General features: G+C 34.3%; 1 protein-coding gene across 5 annotated transcripts in view; it reads right to left on the reverse strand.

Annotated features, from left to right (window-relative positions):
• Positions 1-22,617, reverse strand: part of AP4E1 (adaptor related protein complex 4 subunit epsilon 1) — a 93,759-nt gene that overhangs the window by 66,600 nt on the left and 4,542 nt on the right. For 4 of the 5 annotated variants that reach the window (XM_029238353.1, XM_029238356.1, XM_029238352.1 and 1 more), the window contains exons 3-10: positions 21,799-21,922; positions 18,026-18,099; positions 15,519-15,640; positions 12,779-12,938; positions 11,050-11,216; positions 7,558-7,631; positions 1,034-1,156; positions 828-937 (exon numbers count right to left, since the gene is read on the reverse strand). In XM_029238353.1, the coding sequence (XP_029094186.1) occupies positions 828-937; positions 1,034-1,156; positions 7,558-7,631; positions 11,050-11,216; positions 12,779-12,938; positions 15,519-15,640; positions 18,026-18,099; positions 21,799-21,922 (954 nt within the window). The remainder of the gene's footprint in view (positions 1-827; positions 938-1,033; positions 1,157-7,557; positions 7,632-11,049; positions 11,217-12,778; positions 12,939-15,518; positions 15,641-18,025; positions 18,100-21,798; positions 21,923-22,617) is intronic. The other variant, XM_029238354.1, reaches the window with a different exon arrangement.

Genomic DNA, 22,617 nt, shown 5'->3' on the forward strand with positions numbered 1-22,617 from the left:
TTTCTCTACTTGCGGTGAGCGGGGGCTACTCTTTGTTGCGGTGTGCAGACTTCTCATTGTGGTGGCTTCTCCTGTTGTGGAGAGCCCATGGGCTCTAGGCGCATGGGCTTCAGTAGTTGCAACACGTGGGCTCAGTAGTTGTGGCTTGTGGGCTCTAGAGCACAGGCTCAGTAGTTGTGATGCACGGGCTTAGTTGCTCTGCGGCATGTGGGATCTTCCCAGACCAGGGCTCCCCTGCATTGGCAGGCAGATTCTTAACCACTGCGCCACCAGGGAAACCCCAACTCATAATTTAAAACCATTATTGTCGCAGACATAGAGGATGGACTTGAGGACACCAGGAGGGGGAAGGGTAAGCTGGGACGAAGTGATAGAGTGGCATGGACTTATATATACTACCAAATGTAAAACAGATAGCTAGTGGGAAGCAGCTGCATAGCACAGGGAGACCAGCTCAGTGCTTTCTGACCACCTAGAGGAGTGGGATAGGGAGGTTGGGAAGGAGACGCAAGATAGAGGAGATATGGGGATATATGTATAGCTGATTCAGTTTGTTATAAAGCAGAAACTAACACACCATTGTAAAGCAATTATACTCCAATAAAGATGTTTTAAAAAAATAAATAAACCATTCTTGTAATTACTGACTCAAGTGCTTTTTAGAAAAGTTCCTTAAACTTCAATAGAAAGAATAAAATGCACTCAAAAGTTAAAATACACACGTGTGCAAATACACAGTGCCCACCATTTTAATCTCTCTCCATAATACCAACAAAAAGTTTAAAAATTGTAACACTTCACATACATTACTCAAAATACCAGTTTACCTCTCTTTTAATAATGGGATCAGGATGGTCTAAGCATTCAATTATTGTCATCTGGTGTTGAAGAGCCAGAGTGGGATCCTGTTGGATAACATAGGTAAGAGCCTTCAATCCTAGAAGCAAAGATTACATTATAGAAAGTGACATAAAACAAATACCCAGCAAATTTCTCTCTTGGTAATTTCCATCAAAAGAACCAATCATCTTACCTAAATATTTGAGATTTATTTTAGGTGACAAAACAAATTTTCCAATGCACTTGGCAGCCTTCTCAAGTAATTCCGATTTAGGATAAATAGAATAGACTGTATGTACACATTCAAACAGAATAGCTACAGAAATAAAATATTATAATGTCAGGGATCATATTAAGGCATAATAAAAGAATATATCTTGTAGAACTCCTAACAAAACAAACTAATTGGAAGGTCAGTTTTAGTCAAAAATCTTACTTATGGAAATTTTTCAAATATAAGAACTTTACTGTTTTCAGGCTTTACACAGTTGTTAGGATTACGTTACCACAGTACAATTTAAAGACAATGATATATATTAATAGATAAGAATGATATATTCAGTCATGCAACAAGTATTTTCTGAAACTTCCTATGAGCCAGACATTGTTCTACTAGTATGGATACAGCGGTGACAAAAACCCCTGCCCTCAAGGAAATCACATTCTAACGGACACATAAGTAATACATTCACTGTTCCCATATAAATAGATACTTCCAACACTCCTTGAATGCTTAAAATAATTTATTCTTAGGCATTTTCTACCACTTTTACATAGAAACTGTATATGTAGTTTATTTCAGTGCAGTTTATTTCAACATAATCATTTCAGGATGCTCTAGCATTTATTTCAAAATAGGGCCACTACTCAAAAATCTTCAAACCACTTTTTAACAATTAACCTCCAAGGATATAGAAAATCTACTGAACATCTTAATAGTGTTCAAATTTGATTTTCTGGTCTCATCAAAGATCTGATAGCTATAATAGACGATCAAAGTCGATACTAAAATTTTTTTCAAACTCTCTTAAAGAGCATAAGTCAAAGAGCTGGAGCTTTGCCATGGTAAAGAAGAATCATTTAGGCACCATTAAGTCCTGCATGTCCTGTGGAATCACAGAATGAGAAGTGAGACACAGAATCAGCAGACTTAAAAATAGTTCTACTGTATAGTTGAAGCATATCGTGTCTTTGATAGAATCACTCCTGCTCTTTTTCCAAAAGCTTAAAACATAACAATCAAACATTTGTGTACAGGATATAAGATAGATCCTGAATATTCAACTAACTATGTTTTACACTGCTAAGCTGCCTATCAATTGATACACATATAAATTTCTGGTAAAAAGCTTTACATAAATAAATACTTTCTAAAGAAGGAGAGAGAAAAGAAATCAGAAGGAAAGATTTTTAAGAAATAAACAACTCTTTAAGAAGGGAACTGACTTTAATTAAAGGAAAACCTACAAAGTAAGTCAACTGAACCTAAAAAGATTCTTTATATATCCAGATGTTATGCTGTAAAAAGCTGTTACTCTGTGCTATGAAAAAAGCTGATTTTATGACTTCACGAAGTAAACAGAGAGAGCCTTAGTCAACTTAACTAATCAACTAAGGCAGGAGTAGGCAACACATCATTAAACACAGCCCTCAGCCTATCTTTGTAAGCTGTGAACTAAGAATGACTTTTACATTTTTGAGATATAACTGACATATAAAATTATTACTTTTAGGTATACAATTACATTTTTAAAGGTTTAAAATAAACAAAGGAGAATATATGACAAAAACCTATATGACCGACACAAAACCTAAAATATTTAATATCTAGCCCTCTTTTCAGAAAAAGTTTGCCAAACCCTGAACAAACGTGCTAGTCCTAAGTAAGATTAAAAATGATGATGTTCCATTTTCTATCATAACTGACATATTTTCCTTTATGGATTTCTACCATTTAGAGCTCTCCTATCAAGATGTTTTACTGACAACAAAAGCTTCTCATTACCCATCTAAAACCTAAACTTTTATATTTAGATGCTCATAAGATTTCTGAAAAGCTAGTTTAGGTAAAATTAATAGTTCAAAGATTGCACTTATTAGTCAACCTAGGCATAAATGAGCTGAAATGAACTTAACAGGTTTTTAAAATTATTTTTAAATAATTTAGAGGCTAATAGCCTTTATTCTCCAACTCTACAAAAGTCTAAGTCCATAAATGAAAAAGCAATTACTCTGCTGTCTCCTCACTGCAGTGGTTAAAAGAATACAGTAAGTCCCCTACATACGAACCTTCAAGTTGCAAACTTTCGAAGATACAAATGTGCCCCTGTACGCCAGCGGTTGTACTGTACTACCGTACTTTTCAAGGTACTGTACTGTAAGATTAAAAATGCTTTATTTATTTTTGTGTTTGTTTTTTATGTATTATTTGTGTGAAAAGTGTTATAAACCTATTACAGTACAGTACTATATAGCCAACTGTGTTGGTTGAGTACCTAGGTTAACTTTGTCGGACTTACGAACAAATTGGACTTACAAACATGCTCTCGGAAAGGAACTTGTTTGTACGTAGGGGGACTTGCTGTAGAGCCTCTAAGGATTTCTAAAGGTAAAATGCATCGTGGAGCTTTGTTTACTCTTCCAGAGGAAGCCAGGTCCTAATCAAAATACCATCAAGTAAAAAATTAACAAATTAAAAATTAATAACATTCTAACATTTGTGACACTGTGGTTTTATTATAGATATTTTGGGTAGGATTATGCACAAAATTTGAAGAAGTTCTACTGACACTGTATCCTTCAGACTAGACTTTACTTTCATTTTAAATAAATTAACTACTGTCACCACTCTGGCAGGGAGATGCGGGTACCATGCAATAAGGGTGGCAGTCCGCTCTGCCTCCTTTAACACTTGGAGAGGCAGGGGATGCTGGTTCCTTCTGGATGGGGGATGGAAGTACCCTGCCTGGAAGAGGGAGGGGCACCCCGTTACTGCTCCCTATACAACCTGCATTGAGATTAAGGGGGTGGCCCTGGTATACGTAACCAGTTTAAAAGCCCTAACTCGTCACTAGACTTCTTCTAACGCCACCTCAGGAAAGATGGGAGGGGTACCTCATTATTCCCTACTCCTGGATAATGTGAAATCCAGGCTTCCCACATCATCTCCACTGGCAATGCCAGGGAGGGTCCCCCTTAACATCTGGCAGGGATGAAACTGCAGCTGCCCCTCTTGGTCTTCACCACTAGCCCCGTGGGAGGGTTGGGGCACCTCATTGTATCTGGTGAGGGTGGAAATCTTGACTCTCCATTCAGCCTCTGCCGCTGTGGGTGGTCCACAGTTTTTTCTGTCTGATGCTTGACTGTAATAGAAGAGCTATTGTCTAAAAGTTTTCTATCTTGCTAGTTTGCCCTTTTTCCCTTAGTCCTTTGGCTAGAGAGCAGGCTTTTTTCAGGGCACTTTTGTCTGCACCTGTTGGCATTTTCAGACTGCTGGCTCTTCAGTACCCAGTCTGGGGTATATGAGGCAAAAAGAAAGCCCAGGGTACCCACCTTGGTGTTGTTCCTTGAATGCAAAGGTCCCTAAGCAGTCTCCCTTCATTTATCCACCTTTCAGAGTCTTATATGTTTATTTTACATATAATGTCCAGAGTTTTTAGGTGTACTTAGTGGGAAAAGTACTTCTATCTACTTTTGATGGTTCTATCCCTTATACTCCATTTTATGTAATTCTCCCAATTTACCAAATAGTTTACTAAAAATGTCTTTCTCATCTTATCAGTACCCTGCCCAAAACTATTCCATACCTCCAGATTTATACAGTATAAAGTTCCTTTGGCTGCCATGGGAGGACCTCCACAATATGGGCTTCCCACTGCTTCACTATGAACTGTCCAACAGGCTGGCAAGTCACTGTTCTCTGAAACTGTTTTAAACACGCCCACTTCTGCACCTTCTCTCATGTTCCCTCTGCCTTAGAACCACTTTTAACCTCCCTTCTGGCTATCTTAATCCTATCTTTCAAGGTCCTATTATATCAATAAATCTTTATGTGCCCTGAAACCCAGAGTGATCTTTATCGCCTCTGGATTCCTGTAATATTTATTGACTTTATCTCCCCTTTGCATTCTGCCTTATACTGATATTATGCTTTCATAAATAAGTTATCTTCTCCATTATACTGTAAATTCCTTGAAGGCAAAGATTATATTTAATACTTCTTCATATCCTCTACATCACTTTATGCAATGCCTGGCACATAGTGGATACTCAGTAAATGCCTCTGATGTGATTTACTTCTTGATTTGACACTAAGTTATAATAATGAAACTTTCATAAAAATACAGTTTAAAAAATATTAAGACTGAAACCCAATAACATAACTGATAAAAGTAAAATAACTTTCTCTTCTTTCAATTCAATTAAAACATATTACTCACTGAGTAATCCAGTGCCAGATACTGGGATATGCTGGCCAATAAGACAGACACAGTCCCTGCACTTATGAAGTTTATAATTAAAATTCACATTTTTAAGTAATAAGATATTTATATTAGGTTTACCAGAGAACACTCTACCATTGATAAACTCACTGTAAGCCATAAACTGTATCAGTACAAATACGGGGGGGAAATGTAGAACAAAGAGAAGATAAATAAAGGAAAAAAGGGAAACAACAGAAACTAAGTTTCTCTGGCAAGGTGAAACACTGGACTGACAGACTACAAAGAAATAAACTGTTGGCACTGGTCCCAGCAATCTTAATAAAAGAAGGATGTCCTAATGGAGAACATTAAAAAATATTTCCTCAGGTGTACAGTATTCTCTAAATCGAAAGTAGTAACAGTGGTTATCTCCAGGAGGGGGAACTGGGTGGTGGGTCATAAGGGTCAAAAGGACACTTACTGTTCACTTTGTACCTTTTGAATTTTGAACCATGTGCATATATTACCTATTCAAAAAAATTTAAAAATTAAAGCTGAAATGTCAATTACAGAAAGAAAAAAAAAAACTTTCTGCAAGGAAAAAAAGCAGAAAATTGATTTTAAACAGAATTCCTTGAGAGCCTTTCAAACCCTTATCCTAGACCATGATTATATCTCAAGCAAAACTTTTTAATTTACTTTAGCTGCCTCCAAAGATTCTGACACTACTCTGGATACACTGACAGCTCCTAGCCAAACCTCCTGCCTCAATAATGATCATCCTTATCTCTGGCACCTTATTCTTCTCATTACATAGCAGGATCCTAGATGATGTCAACTATTCATTATACTGTACACTTATAAGGGCAGGGCCTGTGTCTACCTTATTCTTCCCTTAAGCTCCCACACTTACCATGGAGGAATACGTTAAGTCAATCAACTCTTTCCTCAATCTGTACCTAGTTTACAAATTAAATTTTTGTTTTGTAGGCATTCAATAAATACTGGGTGAACAAATGAATACACCACACTTATTACCTTAATTACCATTTATACACGCAAAACATAAATCTATCCTTCAAAATTTACTATCCCAATTCACTACCACGTGCATTATTTTTTCCATACTAGTCTTATGCATGCAATCCTTTCTTTTTATTCCTACTGCATTTTTGTCAAGCACTTTTATTACAGTTAAACTAGTTCAATTTCTGCCCTCTAGTCTACTCTGCACTTCTACAACCATTGTTCTTAAAGATCCACAGTTTACCATTGTCTGAAAGAACAAGTAATGCTCTCCATCCCCTACTTCACGGTATTTTACCAGATTAAGAAGTGACTTCTCATTTGAGTTATACCTCTCTATACCTCTTCTACTGCCCTTCTCCATACCAAGTGAGATTCAAACTGTTTTACTTCTATCCTTTAAATATCTCCAAATATCCCAATTTCTTCAACGAGCTTTTTCAGGCTGATCAATAAAGAACTAAGAGTTCTTCCCTCTGGCTATTAAGACTGGAAGTTTTTTTGGTTACTTTTCTCAGTTCTCCTCCCTCCTCCCCCATTTTACTCTTGTCTCTTATCACTAAATTACTTTGTAAAATTGTATTTAACATAAATAGCTATTGTCTCTTCATTAAAAAGTACATTATTCCACATCTATATATTCTTATCTATATCGTACTCATCCTTCAGTTATCTTCTTAAATATCACTTTTTCAGAAAAGCCTTCCTTGTTCTCCCTCTCATCTAAGACTAGCTGCTGTATTCTCCAGAGTACCTTGTAAATTCATCTCTGTAACATTTCTAGTACCTGTCCCCTTCCATCTATTTAGGCTGTGAGCTCCACGATATTATTTTATTCACGACTGTATTCCAAGCATCTTTCACAGGGTCTGATAAATAACAAAAACTTAAGAAATATTTGGTGACTAGTTGACTGATTATTTCATTTAAGAACTGTCTTAAGTATGGAATGGACCTACTAGGTTATCTTCACAGTCAATTAGATGCTTGATGGACATTTTCAATACAGAGACAATTTCTCTTTAAAAATAAAGACTTAAAAAGAGAGACAATTGTAATAGTCAATTTAGGTCAACATTTAAACAATGGCGTAATTTCAAATTATTTTTATTAGCTATTCAATGCTTCCAGTGAAAAATAATAATCCCAAAACCACCTTAAAAATTAACATTTAAAATTCTATTGAAATTTATATTCTAACACAGATTTAGCTATAATACTGAAAACATTATTAGTCATTAGAGCAGCATTTACATATGTTACCTACCATATGTGACATTGTGATTTAACTCAGCTCTTCGTAAGGATTCATCGAGAACATCATACATTAATTCACTTGTCCTGTTTAAAAGATATTTTATTTGCAGTAGAATTATAGTATTATAACCCAATAAAACATAGTTTTTCAAACTTCTCTCTCTTTAAAACTGAGGATCTACAGAAAAGAAGTGAAAGAAATTCATTTTATGAATTGGGAATTTCACTTCTTAAAGATTCCATTTGTTCTTTTTCATGAGTTTAACTTCCTGCTTTATCAAAGCTGACTAGTCAATGAAGAGATAAATCAATCAACTCTTTCCTCAATCTGTACCTACTTTACAAATAAAGTTTTTGTTTGGTTGAACATGCTATCTTTTATAATTTTCTTCGTAATATAATATTTCTACCTGTTTAAAGTTACTACATTAATACTTCACATAACCAGATTACTCCAGACAGTATATTATCTGTATTTCAAACACTTAGTTTTTAAAAAATATTCAAATACTAGTCTTTCTTTGAGTAGTACCAGGTTCATCAGAAAGAAAATTTTAACTTTCATTTATGTTAAAGAAATTATATTTTGTGGAATTAACAGATTAAAACCATTCCTATGTCTTTATGGTCACTGATTACAGTTATAGTTACTGGGTTGAGGTAGATACTATACAAAAATGCAGTGTTTTATAGAGCCCTAGCACTCTGCCACCAAGCCTTTTCTCCAAGGAAAAGTCCTCTCCAAGAGGCCAATGTGAAAACTATGGCTTCTCAGCTGATATTTTTGTATGTTTTGTAAACTCAAAAAGCACTAATAGAAAAAAAGCACCATCAACACAGAATACTCAGGGACTTCCCTGGCAGTCCAGTGGTTAAGGCTCCATGCTTCCAATGCAGGGGGCACAGGTTCAATCCCTGGTCGGGGAACTAAGACCCCATAGGTCACGTGGCGTAGCCAAAAAAAAAGTAACAACAACAACAGAAAAAACCCCGACCCATAGAATACACAGTTGTTTCTTGCAGAGAAACTACACTATAAAACAAACAAAAAGATGAAAATAATCTGGGGCTATACAAATTACATATCATGTATGTTACAACTTTCTCAGAAAATGTCTTTTTTTTCCAAATATACAGCTGTAAAACTCAATATGAAATGCATGTATTTCTATTGCATCTTAACTAAAGTATAAATACCCAGTGAGAATCCAGAACCATATCTAAAATTCCTCATTTTATTATGTAAGCATTTCTTCCACAGACAACAACCATATAGTAGACATTACAAATCCTTCCCTCCCCAAATATGGTAATACTACACTTAGATTATGGTATAGTTGCCCAATTTTAAAAGCCAATGTCTGGCATAAGAGTCATAATTAACCACATGAAATGTGGAAACATTTGCAGACATGATTGAGCTAAATGTTAATAACCTAAGAAGCAGAATGCTATAAAACACAAGGAAATATTCAAACAATAGATATAAAAGACCATAAATATAAGAGATTTTTCCAGTAAGTTAATTCTTTCAATTAAATACATTAGAATCCTGTTATAAAATAACTTAACATTTTTACTTTGCCACATTGAGCTAATCATAACTTAAGAAATATACGTTAACATAAAATCTTATTAGAGTTCAAACAACAAAGGAGGGAACGAACATTCTAATGTTCCATAACATTATAAGAGAGTTCTACTCTTTATTCATTTAATTAAGCCTAATTTCTATTCAACTGAGCTCTCTGAACTCTATTCAACATACTCATCTTTGTACATATTCTTCAAATTCATCCATGAAGGAAAGAAGGAAGATAATGAGTTAATGAATTTAGTAAATTCACTAAATGCCTCCAAAGTTACTTCTTGACAACATATGATGGCATTAAATCCTTTTGGACCAGTGAGATCTGAATGCATTACTATGAAATTCATGGTTTTAAAACAGAATTCTAGTGAACTCCAACTAGAGCTCCACAATAGGACAAACATTTCCAATGTGTGTGTCTACTCCATCAACTCCAGGTTTCCACCCTAGGTTTCAATCAAGGTTGAGATTCATAAACATAGAAAAAAGTAAAATAGCAACACCAAGAGTGATACAGCCCAGTTAGCGCTCATCAGGAGCTCACCAAAGACGGATGCTGACATGACACTGAGGAGACATTACTAGGAGCAATAATAGCCTAGAGGACAATCCCTTAGTAAAGTGAGACTAAAGAATTAGCATATAGGAGTTCCCTGGTGGCGCAATGGTTAAGAATCCGCCTGCCAATGCAGGGAAGCCCTGGTCCGGGAAGATCCCACATCCCGCAGAGCAACTAAGCCCGTGCGCCACAACTACTGAGCCCGTGGGCCCTAGAGCCCGTGCTCCACAAGATAAGCCACTGCAATGAGAAGCCCATGCACCGCAACGAAGAGTAGCCCCCGCTTGTGGCAGCTAGAGAAAAGCCCACACACAGCAACGAAGACCCAATGCAGCCAAAAATAAATAAAATTTTTTAAAAAAGGATTAGCATATAAATGCACCCTACTGTATAAAACAAAACCACATCTCTAAAGTCAGAACCTGATCAGTAGTATTTTCTCAAGACAGAAACACATCAGGGGCTCAAGCCATGGTCCTTGCTCTCAAGGGGACCAAATCTAGTTGCTCTTGAACAGTTTAAAAAAAAATTCTTAAATAAAAATAACAGGTGTGCACACATGCACACACAGAGAGAGAAAGAATGATAAAGCAAATACAAATAATTGATGAACAGAGGTAGAGAGAGCTCCCTGTACTATTCTTGGAATTTTTCTGTAAGCTTGAAAAACTACAGCAAAATTAAAAGTTACAAAAATATATGTAACTGGAAAGGCACCCATAAAGTTTAATAAAATTACTACCTAAAAGAGTAATTCAAACAAATGAATTGTTCCAATTAGAGCAACAGGGTAAGCAAACTATAGTCTGCATGCCTAATCTGTCCAGATGCCTGTTTTTGTATTGGCTACAGGCTAAGAATGGTTTTTACATTTTTAAGTGGTTGAAAAAAAATCAAAAGAATAATATTTCATGACACAAAAATATTATATGAAATTCAAGTTTTAATGTCCTTAAAGAGTTTTTTTGGAACATAGCTGTGCGCATTCATTTACATATTATCTATGGCTGCTTTTGAGCTGTATACAACAGCAGAATTAAATGGTTGCAATAGACAACATATAGCCCATAAAGCCTAAAATATTTATCTGGCCCTTTATAAAAAAGTTTCCCAAGCCCCAAACTAGAATGGTTAAGAAAGTTTCATGGAACATATGGAGCTTCAAAGGTATCTTGCACTGTGAGTAGGACTGAGATAAGCAGAGAGCCAGGATTATCCCAGCAACCTGAATTTTTACACTTCTTATAGTGGCTTATTTATCACTATTAAGTCAATTAAGCATTGGGAGAAGCTGGTTTATCATGAAACCTCTAGATGACTAAAGCCTATCAAATTTACCTAGAATAGTTTACCTTTGATCATCTTTTCCTAGAAGTCCTAGTATTCTCAACAGCTGAATTTGTAACCATGGTGCTGGTACACTGTGGTAATTGAAATCTATGGGGAGTTTTCCTCCAACCACTTGCTTCAAAATTGTTACAAAACTCCCAGTCAAGTCTTTATATGCAGATGAATTCTCCTACATCCAAAAAACAAAATAAAACAAAACAAAAAACTTTGTTAATAATAATGTCTTAAAAATAAAATAGACCTGGTTGAAATGCCATATAGAATCTAACTTAATACATGCTCACTTAAGAAGTTTCATGTTCATATTTAATGAAACAGTCCTCTAACTGTGTAATTTCTTCCACCATGAAACTCCTCTGGCTACCAGATCCAGAGCTGAATCATGCCCCAAAAAGCTTCCACCACCTCCTACTTCCTATACAGTTTAATCACATTTCCAAAGTTCTATAATTACACCTTAGAACCTTTAAAAGCTAGTATCAGCAATTAAAGCAAAAATTGAAAAGAACCGGCATACTGAAAAAAGCAGTAATACCTCTACTTTCGATGAAAACCAAGGTCTGTTTCCAATCTCTGAATTTTGTTTTCAAGACTTCTTCATGTGATTGAACTAAATATGTTCCAGGTGGAAGAGCATAGCCAAAATTACTCAAACATTTAAAACCCCCAAAATCAGTAAGCCTGTTTATCAAAAATTAATTAACTCTATAGTATTTAAACATGTTTGTGATTCTGAATGAGTATGCCTTGATTATCTATCTGACTAATCTCTTGGACTGGGGAAATTTTTTTTATCTTTTTTTTTTAACTGAAGTGTAGTTAACATACAATACTATATTAGTTTCAGGTGTACAACATAGTGATTCAGCATTTATGTATATTACGAATTGATCACCACTATAGGTCTAGTAACCATCTGCCTGAACTGGGGAAATTAAATACACATTCCTCAAAATGAATGTTAGACTCTTCATTGTAATTTTTACTGTGTATCAAGGACAAATTTTTGGAAGGGAAATAATAGCTCTTTCAGAGTTTAATAAATGTTAGAGGAAAAATAAGATTTAATATCAATTATCTATTTATACCACACTATTTTGGAGCACACAATGCATAAAAGTAAAGACAACCTTCAGTTTCTGTAATTTTTAATTGATTTCAACAGCATATTCCATTTCATTATGAGGTATGATGAAATCTCTCACAAGTATATACTTTCAGACACAAAGGGTTTCAGGCAATACACTGGGGATGAATTAGTATAAACCCGTATCATCATTTAGAAAAATTTTTTACCATAGTATCCAACCCCCCTTCCTCCTCCAACACAGTATCAACGTATGGAGTCAACACTGTAGACTATGCCTTGCACGTTCTCCACCAGCTCTCCTCATTTCTATAAACCGTTATATGTATCCCATGAAGTTGTATAAAAGGGAGGTACTGCTTGAAAAACCACAAATCTGAAAATTTCAACCACTTTCCAGAGCTACCATTTTTCCATGCTTCTTTCGTAACATGAAAAAATTTTAGGCATAAAAAAAGACTAAATCTATAATTTGTCTACAACTCATGTGATCAACAACATGCAAAAATTACTATTAAAGTGTCAATAATACAAATTTAAATGTGACTTAAGCATTTTACTGAAAAATATGAGTTTTCTTTTAATTACATAATTACATTTTTCTAATGGTAGCTACTCAGTAACTGCTCAAAATGCCAACTTACCTTAATCATCCTAAGGTATATGTGCAAGGATGCAGCCATGACCCCAACATCTCTGTCACAAAGTGCTTTCCGAAACTTAATATGGATATGCTGTACTTGATTAGGAGCGATGAGATAGAATTTATATAATGCTAGGACAGCTTTTCTTCGTATAATCTCCCTAAAGATAAAAAATAAAATCTAAATAAACCATCTGAATTACCAGGTATTTATTAGTTTGAAAAGATTATGGACCAGATGATTGTAAAATACCAGCTGTTACCTGAAGCTAAAAAGAAAGAATTACACATTTATTATTAATTTTTTATTCTAATCTACCAAACTATAAAAGTAGTTATCTCTAGGAGGTAAGACCTCAAGAGACTTTAACTGTCCATGTTATATATTTCTCTAGTTATAAAATTTTTTGGTAACAAGCATATATTACTTTTGAAACCAAAACAAACCAGGAAAGATAAATTCCTTAATTCCCTAATTCCATTTTTGAAAGCCATATCTGTAGAAATTGGGAAAAGAATCAACAGTAAATTTAAATGAGTGAGGGGTAATTTCTGCCAATAACATTAAACAGTCTCTTCATCAATATTAAAAGTCTCCTTAACATTCTAGCTTTTCATATTTCTTTTTTTACATCATGGGCAAACATACTCCAAATACTTGAGGGGGGGCAGGGGAGTATAAGGGGGACTTACATTAAAAGATGTTACTCCTCTCCTTGCCCAGCTCATGTTTCAAAAACCTCATTACAATGAAGAGGAAAGTATACACAAGTCTTGCACTTCATTTGTAACAGATAATGTCTAGCACACAAGAAGCAAAAATAAAGAGTTGCTATCCTATGAAGGAATTATAATCTTTGTTTTTGTCTCTTATGCCTATTTCCACATAGTTCATATTTGCAGACTATGCTGGCAGTGCCCACAACAGCAGTACAGAAGTATTTATTTTCAGGGTTCCTTAATATGTATTTCTGTTACCTAAAATCATAGAATCTCAAAATTGAGATTATTCAATGCAATCCTCTGTGTTTCACTCAAGAATACTTTTTATAAGATTCCTAACAAATGGCTACCCAGCCTCTGCATTAACAAGCAACCTACTATCTTCCTAGGTAAACTATGTCATGCTGGAAAATTCTTTTCACATAAAAAGAAAAGCAGATTAACAAAAGATTTGCCATTAGTATTAATACTACAGTAACTGTAAACTATATCCCAATGTATTGCTATTGGGCATTAACCAATATGAGTTCCGGGAGAGAGTAAGTAAATGAGGTGAGGAAAAAGAATACAAACTCTGAACAGGCTCAGGAATCCCTAGGTCTGGCCCAAAGTGGTGGCAATAACACAAGATATCAAAAAACCTGGATTTGGGCTGTGAGTTTGGCGTGCTGAAATATAACCAGGGATTCAAAAGTCGAGTCCAAGCCCTGTCTCATAGCTTCGTTGTGATATCTACTGGTTTATCTGTAGCTCTGTCCCACAGCTCTGTCTTTAGCTCTTTACTCCATAGCATGGAGTTAGGTATGGCCATAATTGCAAAAGCAGAGTTTCAGAAAGTCTAAACTCTAACTGGTAGAAGACAGGAAAGGCCAGGACTTGAAATGACAGTAGATGGGAAACAATAAGGAAAAAATTGAAAGGGTAAATGGGAAGCAACAAGGAAAAAATTCAATTCTTTGAAAGATTTCATAAAAAGGATAAGTATGGCTACCACAAAACAGTGGTGGTATGGAAAAATTTCATAAAAATATGCTCTGCTGTGATCATATCAACCTCTAATTATCTAAGAAAGGCTAATATTTTATTTCCAGTAATTAATTTTCCATACTCATCATTTGTTCTAAACACAGATTTGATATAAACAAAATATTACAAGTCTGAAAAGTCTCTGAAGTTATTCCATAATTCTTAGAAAAAGCTATCATTTTTAGCTGAAATATTCATGGTCCGAGATTTAAAGAACACAAACCATAAAACAACATTTTAAAATCTTAGAACACTAAAAATACTGACTTAAGCATATGAAATATTATGAGTAACAAAAGAAATCTTTATCAAAAATGTATATATAACTAAAATACTGCAATCACAAAGGAAAAATGGCAAGTGACTGTAAACTTTTCCCTAACTTTAAAGATTATGAAGTTAAGGGGCTTGGTCAAAAACAAAATAATTCCAAATGTGGTGAAAAAGTAATCAAGTTGAGAAGGAGAGAGTTAAGGAATCATACAAGATTAGCAAAATACAAGTTAAAGCTCATTTGGATATATTCTGCTATAAAACAGAATTTGAAAGTTGCAGTTTTGATATAAAGCATCCCCAATACATTGAAGGTCTATGTTCATAGCACTTGAACCATTTCCATATGTTTTCCATTACTTCACTTTATCCTCAAAACAAATCTGTGAGAACTAAGGATCTTCAACCAACCCCATATAGCCAAGAGAAAAACAGGACCCCTGATGGTTAGCAGAAGTGGGAAGAAAGCCAAGGATTCCTGATGCTAAGCCTCACTGACTCTCAGTTTAACTTTAGAAAGTTGCCTAACATTTTTCTAAACCCACATAAAAATAAAGGACAATAAAGGACAAATATCAGGGATTTTTGCATTATACCTGGCAGTCAAAGAATATCCTCTATCCTGGTAGCATTAAGCTAAAGTTAGAATAAACTTCTGAGTATAAATTTTCCTTTTGAAATACATAGCGTAGACACCTATCCAAAAAGAATTTACTTACTTAGAATGTTGAAGTTTATCTTCTATTAATGGAAGAACAGCTGGAATCATTTCTCGAGGGAAAATCTGGCTGACGATAGTAAGTGCCATACATACTTCTACTAGGTTAGTGCTCTGCAAGTCCTAACATTATTAAGCAAAGAAAACATTCAGTGCAAATTCTGAATCTAGGGACATTGAGCTCAACATTGCAATGGTCCTACACACTTAATAGTTTTCTACTAACTTTTTAAATTAATTTGTACATTTAGGCTTACCTCATATTTTATAGGAATATCCCTGTTTCATTTGCCTTAATAGAGTCAATAGATAAAGACAGCCAAAAGGCAACTGAACTAAAGAAGACTGTATTTCTGTCCTGACAATGACCAAAGTAGTCTTCCTTATTACAGCCTTTAAAACTTTTCTAAACTAGTAACAGAATAATTTTATGAATTCTTCTTGTTAATCAACAATATGAGTGGAAGTTTAAAAGGAAGCAATTCTTGAATATATACGATAAAATGCATGCATTCATATATACTTACATAAGCACAAAGTTTACAAGCCGTTCTAATAGAACCCAAAACTACGTTTTTGAAAGTTTGCAAAAGTTTAAGCTACTAGTAAACTTAAGAGAGTATATAACTTAATTCAGAAAGTATTGATACTACACACCCACACACACACTCTCTCTCTCACATATCAAAAGACTGAAACAAGATAAACACGAAAAAGCTCAACAATTCAATTATACTTCATTACCAATTTTGTTTAAACGTTTAACAGGAAACAATACTGCGTATGCATTAAATTGTGTTTTTATTATCTGTACATTTCAGTTACCCAATTAAACTCTGTTCTTCTTTAAACTGACTTTCAGAATTTAAAAGACTTCAATTATTCAGTTTATATCACATCCCTTTAAAACAGATCCTAGAGAAAAAGACAACAGCATGGAAGATGCATCTGACTAAGAGTCTGGAGATCTGAGTTATAATTCCAACTCTGCTTTTTTTTTTAATGTATTCTTTTATTGAAGTATACTTATTTATAATATTGTATTAGTTTCAGGTGTACAGCACAGTGATTTAGTATTTTTGCAGATTATACTCCACTATAGGTTATTACAAGATAAATGGGTATAATTCCCTATGCTGTCCTTGTTTATCTATTTTAAATATAGTAGTTTGTTATCTATTAATACCATACTCCTAATTTGTCCCTCCCTCTCTCCCCTTTGGTAACCACAAGTGTCTTTTCTATGTCTGTGAGTTTGTTTCTGTTTTGCATATACATTCATTTCTATTATTTTTTAGATTCTATATATAAGTGATATCATACAGTACTTGTCCTTCTCTGACTTATTTACTAATATTTAATTTCAATAGTATTCTCTAGGTCCATCCACAATGCTGCAAATGGCAGTATTTCATTCTTTTTTGTGGCTGAATAATATTCCATTGTGTATATATACCACATTTTCTTAATCCAATTGTCTGCTGATGGGCACTTGGGTTGCTTCCATGTCTTGGCTACTGTAAATAGTGCTGTTATGAACACTGGGGTTATGTATCTTTTTAAATTAGTGTCTTCATTTTTTCCAGATATATACCCAGGAGTGAAATTGCTGGATCATGTGGTAGTTCTATTTTTAGTTTTTTAAAGAACCTCCATGCTGTTTTCCACAGTAGCTGACCAATTTACATTCCCACCAACCGTGTACAAGGGTTCCCTTTTCTCCACATCCTCACTAACATTTGCTGTTCACAGACTTTTTCATGATAGCCATTCTCAGTGAGGTGATACCTCATTGTGGTTTTGATTTGCATTTCTCTAATTAGTGATGTTGAGCATCTTTTCATTGCCTGTTAGCTATTACATGTCTTCTTTGGAAAAATGTCTGTTCAGGTCTTCTGCCCATTTTTTCATAGGGTTGTTTGTTTTTTTTTGATATTGAGTTGCATAAGCTGTTTGTATATTTTGAATATTAACCCCTTGTCGGTCCCATGATTTGCAAATATTTTCTCCCATTTCATAGGTTGTCTTTTTGTTTTGTCCATTATTTCCTTTGCTGTGCAAAAGCTTTTAAGCTTAATTAAGTCCCATTTGTTTATTTTTGCTTTTTCTTCTGCCTTAGGAGACTGATCCAAGAAAATATTGCTACAATTTATGTCAAAGAGTGTTCCACCTATGTTCTCTTCTAGGAGTTTTATGGTTTCAGGTCTTACATGTAGGTCTTTAGACCATTTTGAGTTTATTTTCGTTAACTCTGCTTTTTTAAATGAAACAATAATAACAGCAGCAGTAGCAACTATTATTCTCTACAGTGTTTCATTTAACCCTAACAACTTGGTTGTTATTATCCTCATTTTACAGATGCAGAAACTGATATAAAAGATCTTTCTAAGCCCATTCTATAAGCCTACCTTCTTTGAAAAATACCTAATTTAATATGATTGATGAGAAATGTCAGATGCCTGAAGGAATAATTTAAGACTTCATATTAACCAGCATACAATACAATACCTTTACAACTGTATTCACAAGGAGAAGCAACAGTTCATGACTTTCATGTAGAAATAAAGAAACAGCCAAATAACCTATAAAATTTGAGAGGAAAAGTCTCATAATTACCTGCCAAAAATTAACATTTCCCAAGAAGTTAAACAAAGCAATAATATATTCCAAAATTTAAGTGTCAAAGATACCAGTTACAGGTAAATATAAAAACAAATAGTAAAATAACAAGGTTCAAAAAATTCAGTAAGGAAGATTTCAGATGTTCTTCATCCTGAAGTCTTTCACAATTAGGTATTTCACAGGATATAACTGAAATGGAAAAGAGGCTATGTGCACCAACTTAAAGTCCTGTAAATGACATTAGGAATATATGCCTTCCATCTTCTGTGCAAATCTCTACACAATCAATCAATACATTTTCTGTCTTATAGCCAAATATAATTATTTAAAAACTAATAGCTACTACAGTTAATAAATAGTGAGTTACTAGCTATTTGTATTACTGAATGAGCTACCTGATACCAATCCATATGATGTAAATCATCTATTAGCCATAAACAATACCTTATTTTCTCAATTTGATGATAAACTATTGAATGAATAAAAGTTGTTGAGGAAAGAAACAATGTCTACCACATTAAATGTACTCATTTACTTAAGTACTTTTATTTTAATAATATCAAAATATTAAAAAATACAACTTAAGATTGAGGAAGTACATTAATACACTGACAAATACCATGTGCATGGAATCTAGATGCCCCATGTCATTTTCCTGTCACCCTTAATTTCGATAACATTTGTTAGACAGTTACTGTGGGTTAAGTACATTACAAGCCTCACCTCATTTAATCCTCACAACTCTATGAGGCAGATATTATTATTATCCCCAATATAATAACGAGGCCCCAAAAGGATAACTGCCCAAGGTCTACAGCTACTACATGGTGGAGCCAAGACTACAACCCAGCCAGTAGGAGTTAGTTCATGTTTTTAACCCCTATGTTATTCTGTCTCTCACACAGTCTACTTTAAGACCTTATTCCCTGACTCCCATCCCCATTGTTTTTCATTCTTCTCAATTCTTCCAGCCTTTTTATTAGGAATTCTAGTGTTAACTATCCCTATTACTACCCAGCATCCATAATGTGTCTGTCGGGGAAGATGGGAAAACTGTTAAAAATTTCCTGTTCTCATAACCAAGGAGTAGCAGCATGACCCACAGCAACATCTTCACTGAAGGTCAGAGGAGCAGAGCTATCACTCCCACAATCAGGAAAGACAAAAAAGAACAAACCAGCACCAGGAAAGAGAAAAACCCTAGACAGCATTTAAAGCAGAAATTAGGTCTTATCAGATTACATCTGTTCAGCTAAGATATCACCCCCTCTCAAGTCACCAATATCAAGATACAAGAAGATCAACAAACTAATCCAAAGACCACCTCAAAACCTTATGAAATCTTAATTCTATCTGTTAAAAAGAATATCCTGTTTTGACAATCAGGGAAAACAAGGAAACTGTTTTGATAATCAGGAAACAGGGAAAAAGATATTCTGTGATTCAAAAAATTTTAAAGGTTTCAGGAAAACAAAGAATAACAACTATGATTATAGAATACATTTGATATGACTAAGAGTGAGGTTCAGGATAGGAATACAGGCTTTGACTCATAGAAACTTGGGTTTATATTCTGGCTTCACCATTTAGTAGCTCTATGACCTTGGAAAATTGACTTGACCTTTCTAAGCTTCAGCTTTCTCCTCTGTCAAACGAAATAACATCTCACAAGATAAAGCACCTAACATAATTCCTGACTTAGTGGGTACTGAGATTTATTTACTCAGCAGTATTCATGTGAAAAATAAGAATGCATTATCCATCAGAGAAAGCACCAAAGCTAGCCTTAGAAATCTCAGGAGAGTAGATGAGGCAACGGTACTGGAGTAAAGGCATAAAAAATTTAAATGCTATCTTAAAAAAAACTTCCACTCATTAGCACACATAAAGAATATCTGATACCCACATACACGTCTTTCTAGGTGTCAATAAAATACTTTCCTAAGGAAGATCATGAATCTCAGTAAAAATGACTGTGAGGTTTCCTTAGTCACTGTAACTATGAAATAACCCACATACAAGGTCCTTCACTGCAACATTATTTATTAGAGCAAAAAATAAAAACTACCCATATATCCACCAATAGGGACCTAGATGAAAATACTACAGTACGTCCATCCGCCCACTGAAAACTATGCAATTGTATAAAAGTATAAAGATGTCAAAACAAGGTGCGGAGTAATCTCTGTAGCATGCTATCTTCTGTGTAAGAGACAGTATTTGAGTGTGTACTCATGAATTTGCTTGTTTTTTCAAAATGAAACAATGGAAAGATTAATCAGAAACTAATGAAAATAGTTACCCATGGGGTAAGGGGCAAAGCTGGTAGAGGGGTTAGAGATAAAAATGAAATTTCTCTGACTATACCTTTTTATCAGGTCTTAACTTTTGGACCATGTATAAATTACAAATTACATATGTAATTTTTACATATTTTAAAAATAAAATTTAGGGAATTCCCTGGTGATCCAGTGGTTAGGACTCAGTGCTTTCACTGCCACAGCCTGGGTTCAACCCCTGGTCGGGGAACTAAGATCCCACAAGCCACGTGGCGTGGCCAAAAAAACCAATAAAATAATAAAAATAAAAATAAAATTTAATGGAAAATGGAAAAATTACATGAAAGTCTAAAAAGCAAAATACAGCAACAGATGTACAAAGTATAGACTATCTATGGTTTTCTAAATTTCCTGTTGTTAGGGATCTCAGAATTAGTTTGGAAAAGACATGAAAAGACAAACACCATAAGACAACAGATGGTAGGAGCCACCTGAGAGATCACAGAAGAGTTAAAACTTGATTTGGAATACAGAAAGGGAGAGACAGGATGCCAGAGGACACTCTACTTGGAGGGAAGAATGTAACAAATCTAGAAGACAAAAGAGTATTTTCAGTGGAGTGAGATTCAACAAGTGGAACACTGTGTTCATATAGTCTCAGAGTCTTTACCAAGACATCTCCCACGCCGTACCCATCATCTGACAGCACAGGTCAATATAACTTGAGAAGAATGTTGGTCCCTGACAACATGACACTATCAACTTCTTTAAATAAAGAACATGTTCTACTCCTATGTTATTCCAAAGTGCTTCCTTCTTAAGTTTCTGATATAAAGCTGTACATATATGAATACAAGATTTAAGTCCTTGTTTTCCTAATAGACTTAAAGGTTGATTATAGAAACAAAATTTTTTAAAAGATACCTCAAATCCTCATAGTTAACAATTGTGAAACTAGGAGCAGGATACCGAAAATTATTCAAGTCAATTTCAGTTTTTATCTATTAAAAAAAAATCATCCCTTATCATTAAACTGATGAGGTTATACAGACTTTTTAAAATCAGCTTTACTGAGGTATAATTTACATATAAGAAAATTCACCCTTTTAAGTATATAGTTCAATGAGTTTTGACAAAGTCATCTAACCACCATCACAAGAACAGGCAATTTTTCATCTTTTCTATAACTCCAAAACGCTATGAATCAGGAAAATTGATTCCATTTTAGGCTGTGAGTTTTTGAAGTGTTATCTTTTAAAGCTTTGGAAATCACAAGGCAGTGTTCTAAAAACATACTACACACCTGCCACCATTCACTTTATATAACAGCCAGAACTTTAAGGACAACATTAAGTGCAAAAGTCTTAAACACATACATACCTACTCTTTTTTCTAAAAGGTTTCCTTGTTGTGCCAACTTGATTGCATGTATGTAACCAAAGGAAGCATCATATCCAAGCATTTCACAATATATAAGTCTCACCATACATTCCTTCATCATTTTCTGAAAAACAAAATATCCAGTAACAGTATAAATAAATAGAATGCTTTGACTTTTTTTTTAGTATGTTGTAATCATTTAATAGGAGAGTTCTTTAATCCTGGCACTGAAGAAATAACATATATAAATTAACCACCCAAAGTCAGACTTTATAAAGAGTTTCTCCCAAATTTAACTACCAACAGTACACATTTTAGTAAAATTATCTCAATATTTTGTTACTGGCAACAATACAAAATAAATAAAACGTAGCTATTTCTAATTCTAGGTGTCCCTCGCATAAAATGTGGTTATAATGTGACACACATGGTCCTCAGACAAAATTTCACTCGTGGTACTCTAACGTGGCTTCTAGAATGTAGCACATCATTTTAACATACTTTGTCAAATGAAAGCATCCATACAGTTCCCACAAGTTGGTAATAATTTCTGTAATGAAAATATTGTTCACATTTAAAGACTAAATTGCACCTGGAGTTTCTTCAGAATTACTGTGCTATATTATAATAGGCGATAGTTTGTTGTATAAGCATTACTTTTTCAACAATTCTCACAACTATTATGATTTCATTAATGGTATAATCATTCCAATATTTAACTTAACTGGATCTTTCAATATTTACAACATGAGCTAATAACTTGTTTTAAGAGATTCTATAAATCTGTTTTCTTAGTATGAGAATATCTGCATCAATATT

This window comes from Monodon monoceros, unplaced genomic scaffold (genome assembly GCF_005190385.1).
Source record: "Monodon monoceros isolate NGI ecotype Baffin Bay Population unplaced genomic scaffold, NGI_Narwhal_1 Super_Scaffold_21, whole genome shotgun sequence".
Taxonomy (NCBI): Eukaryota; Metazoa; Chordata; class Mammalia; order Artiodactyla; family Monodontidae; genus Monodon; species Monodon monoceros.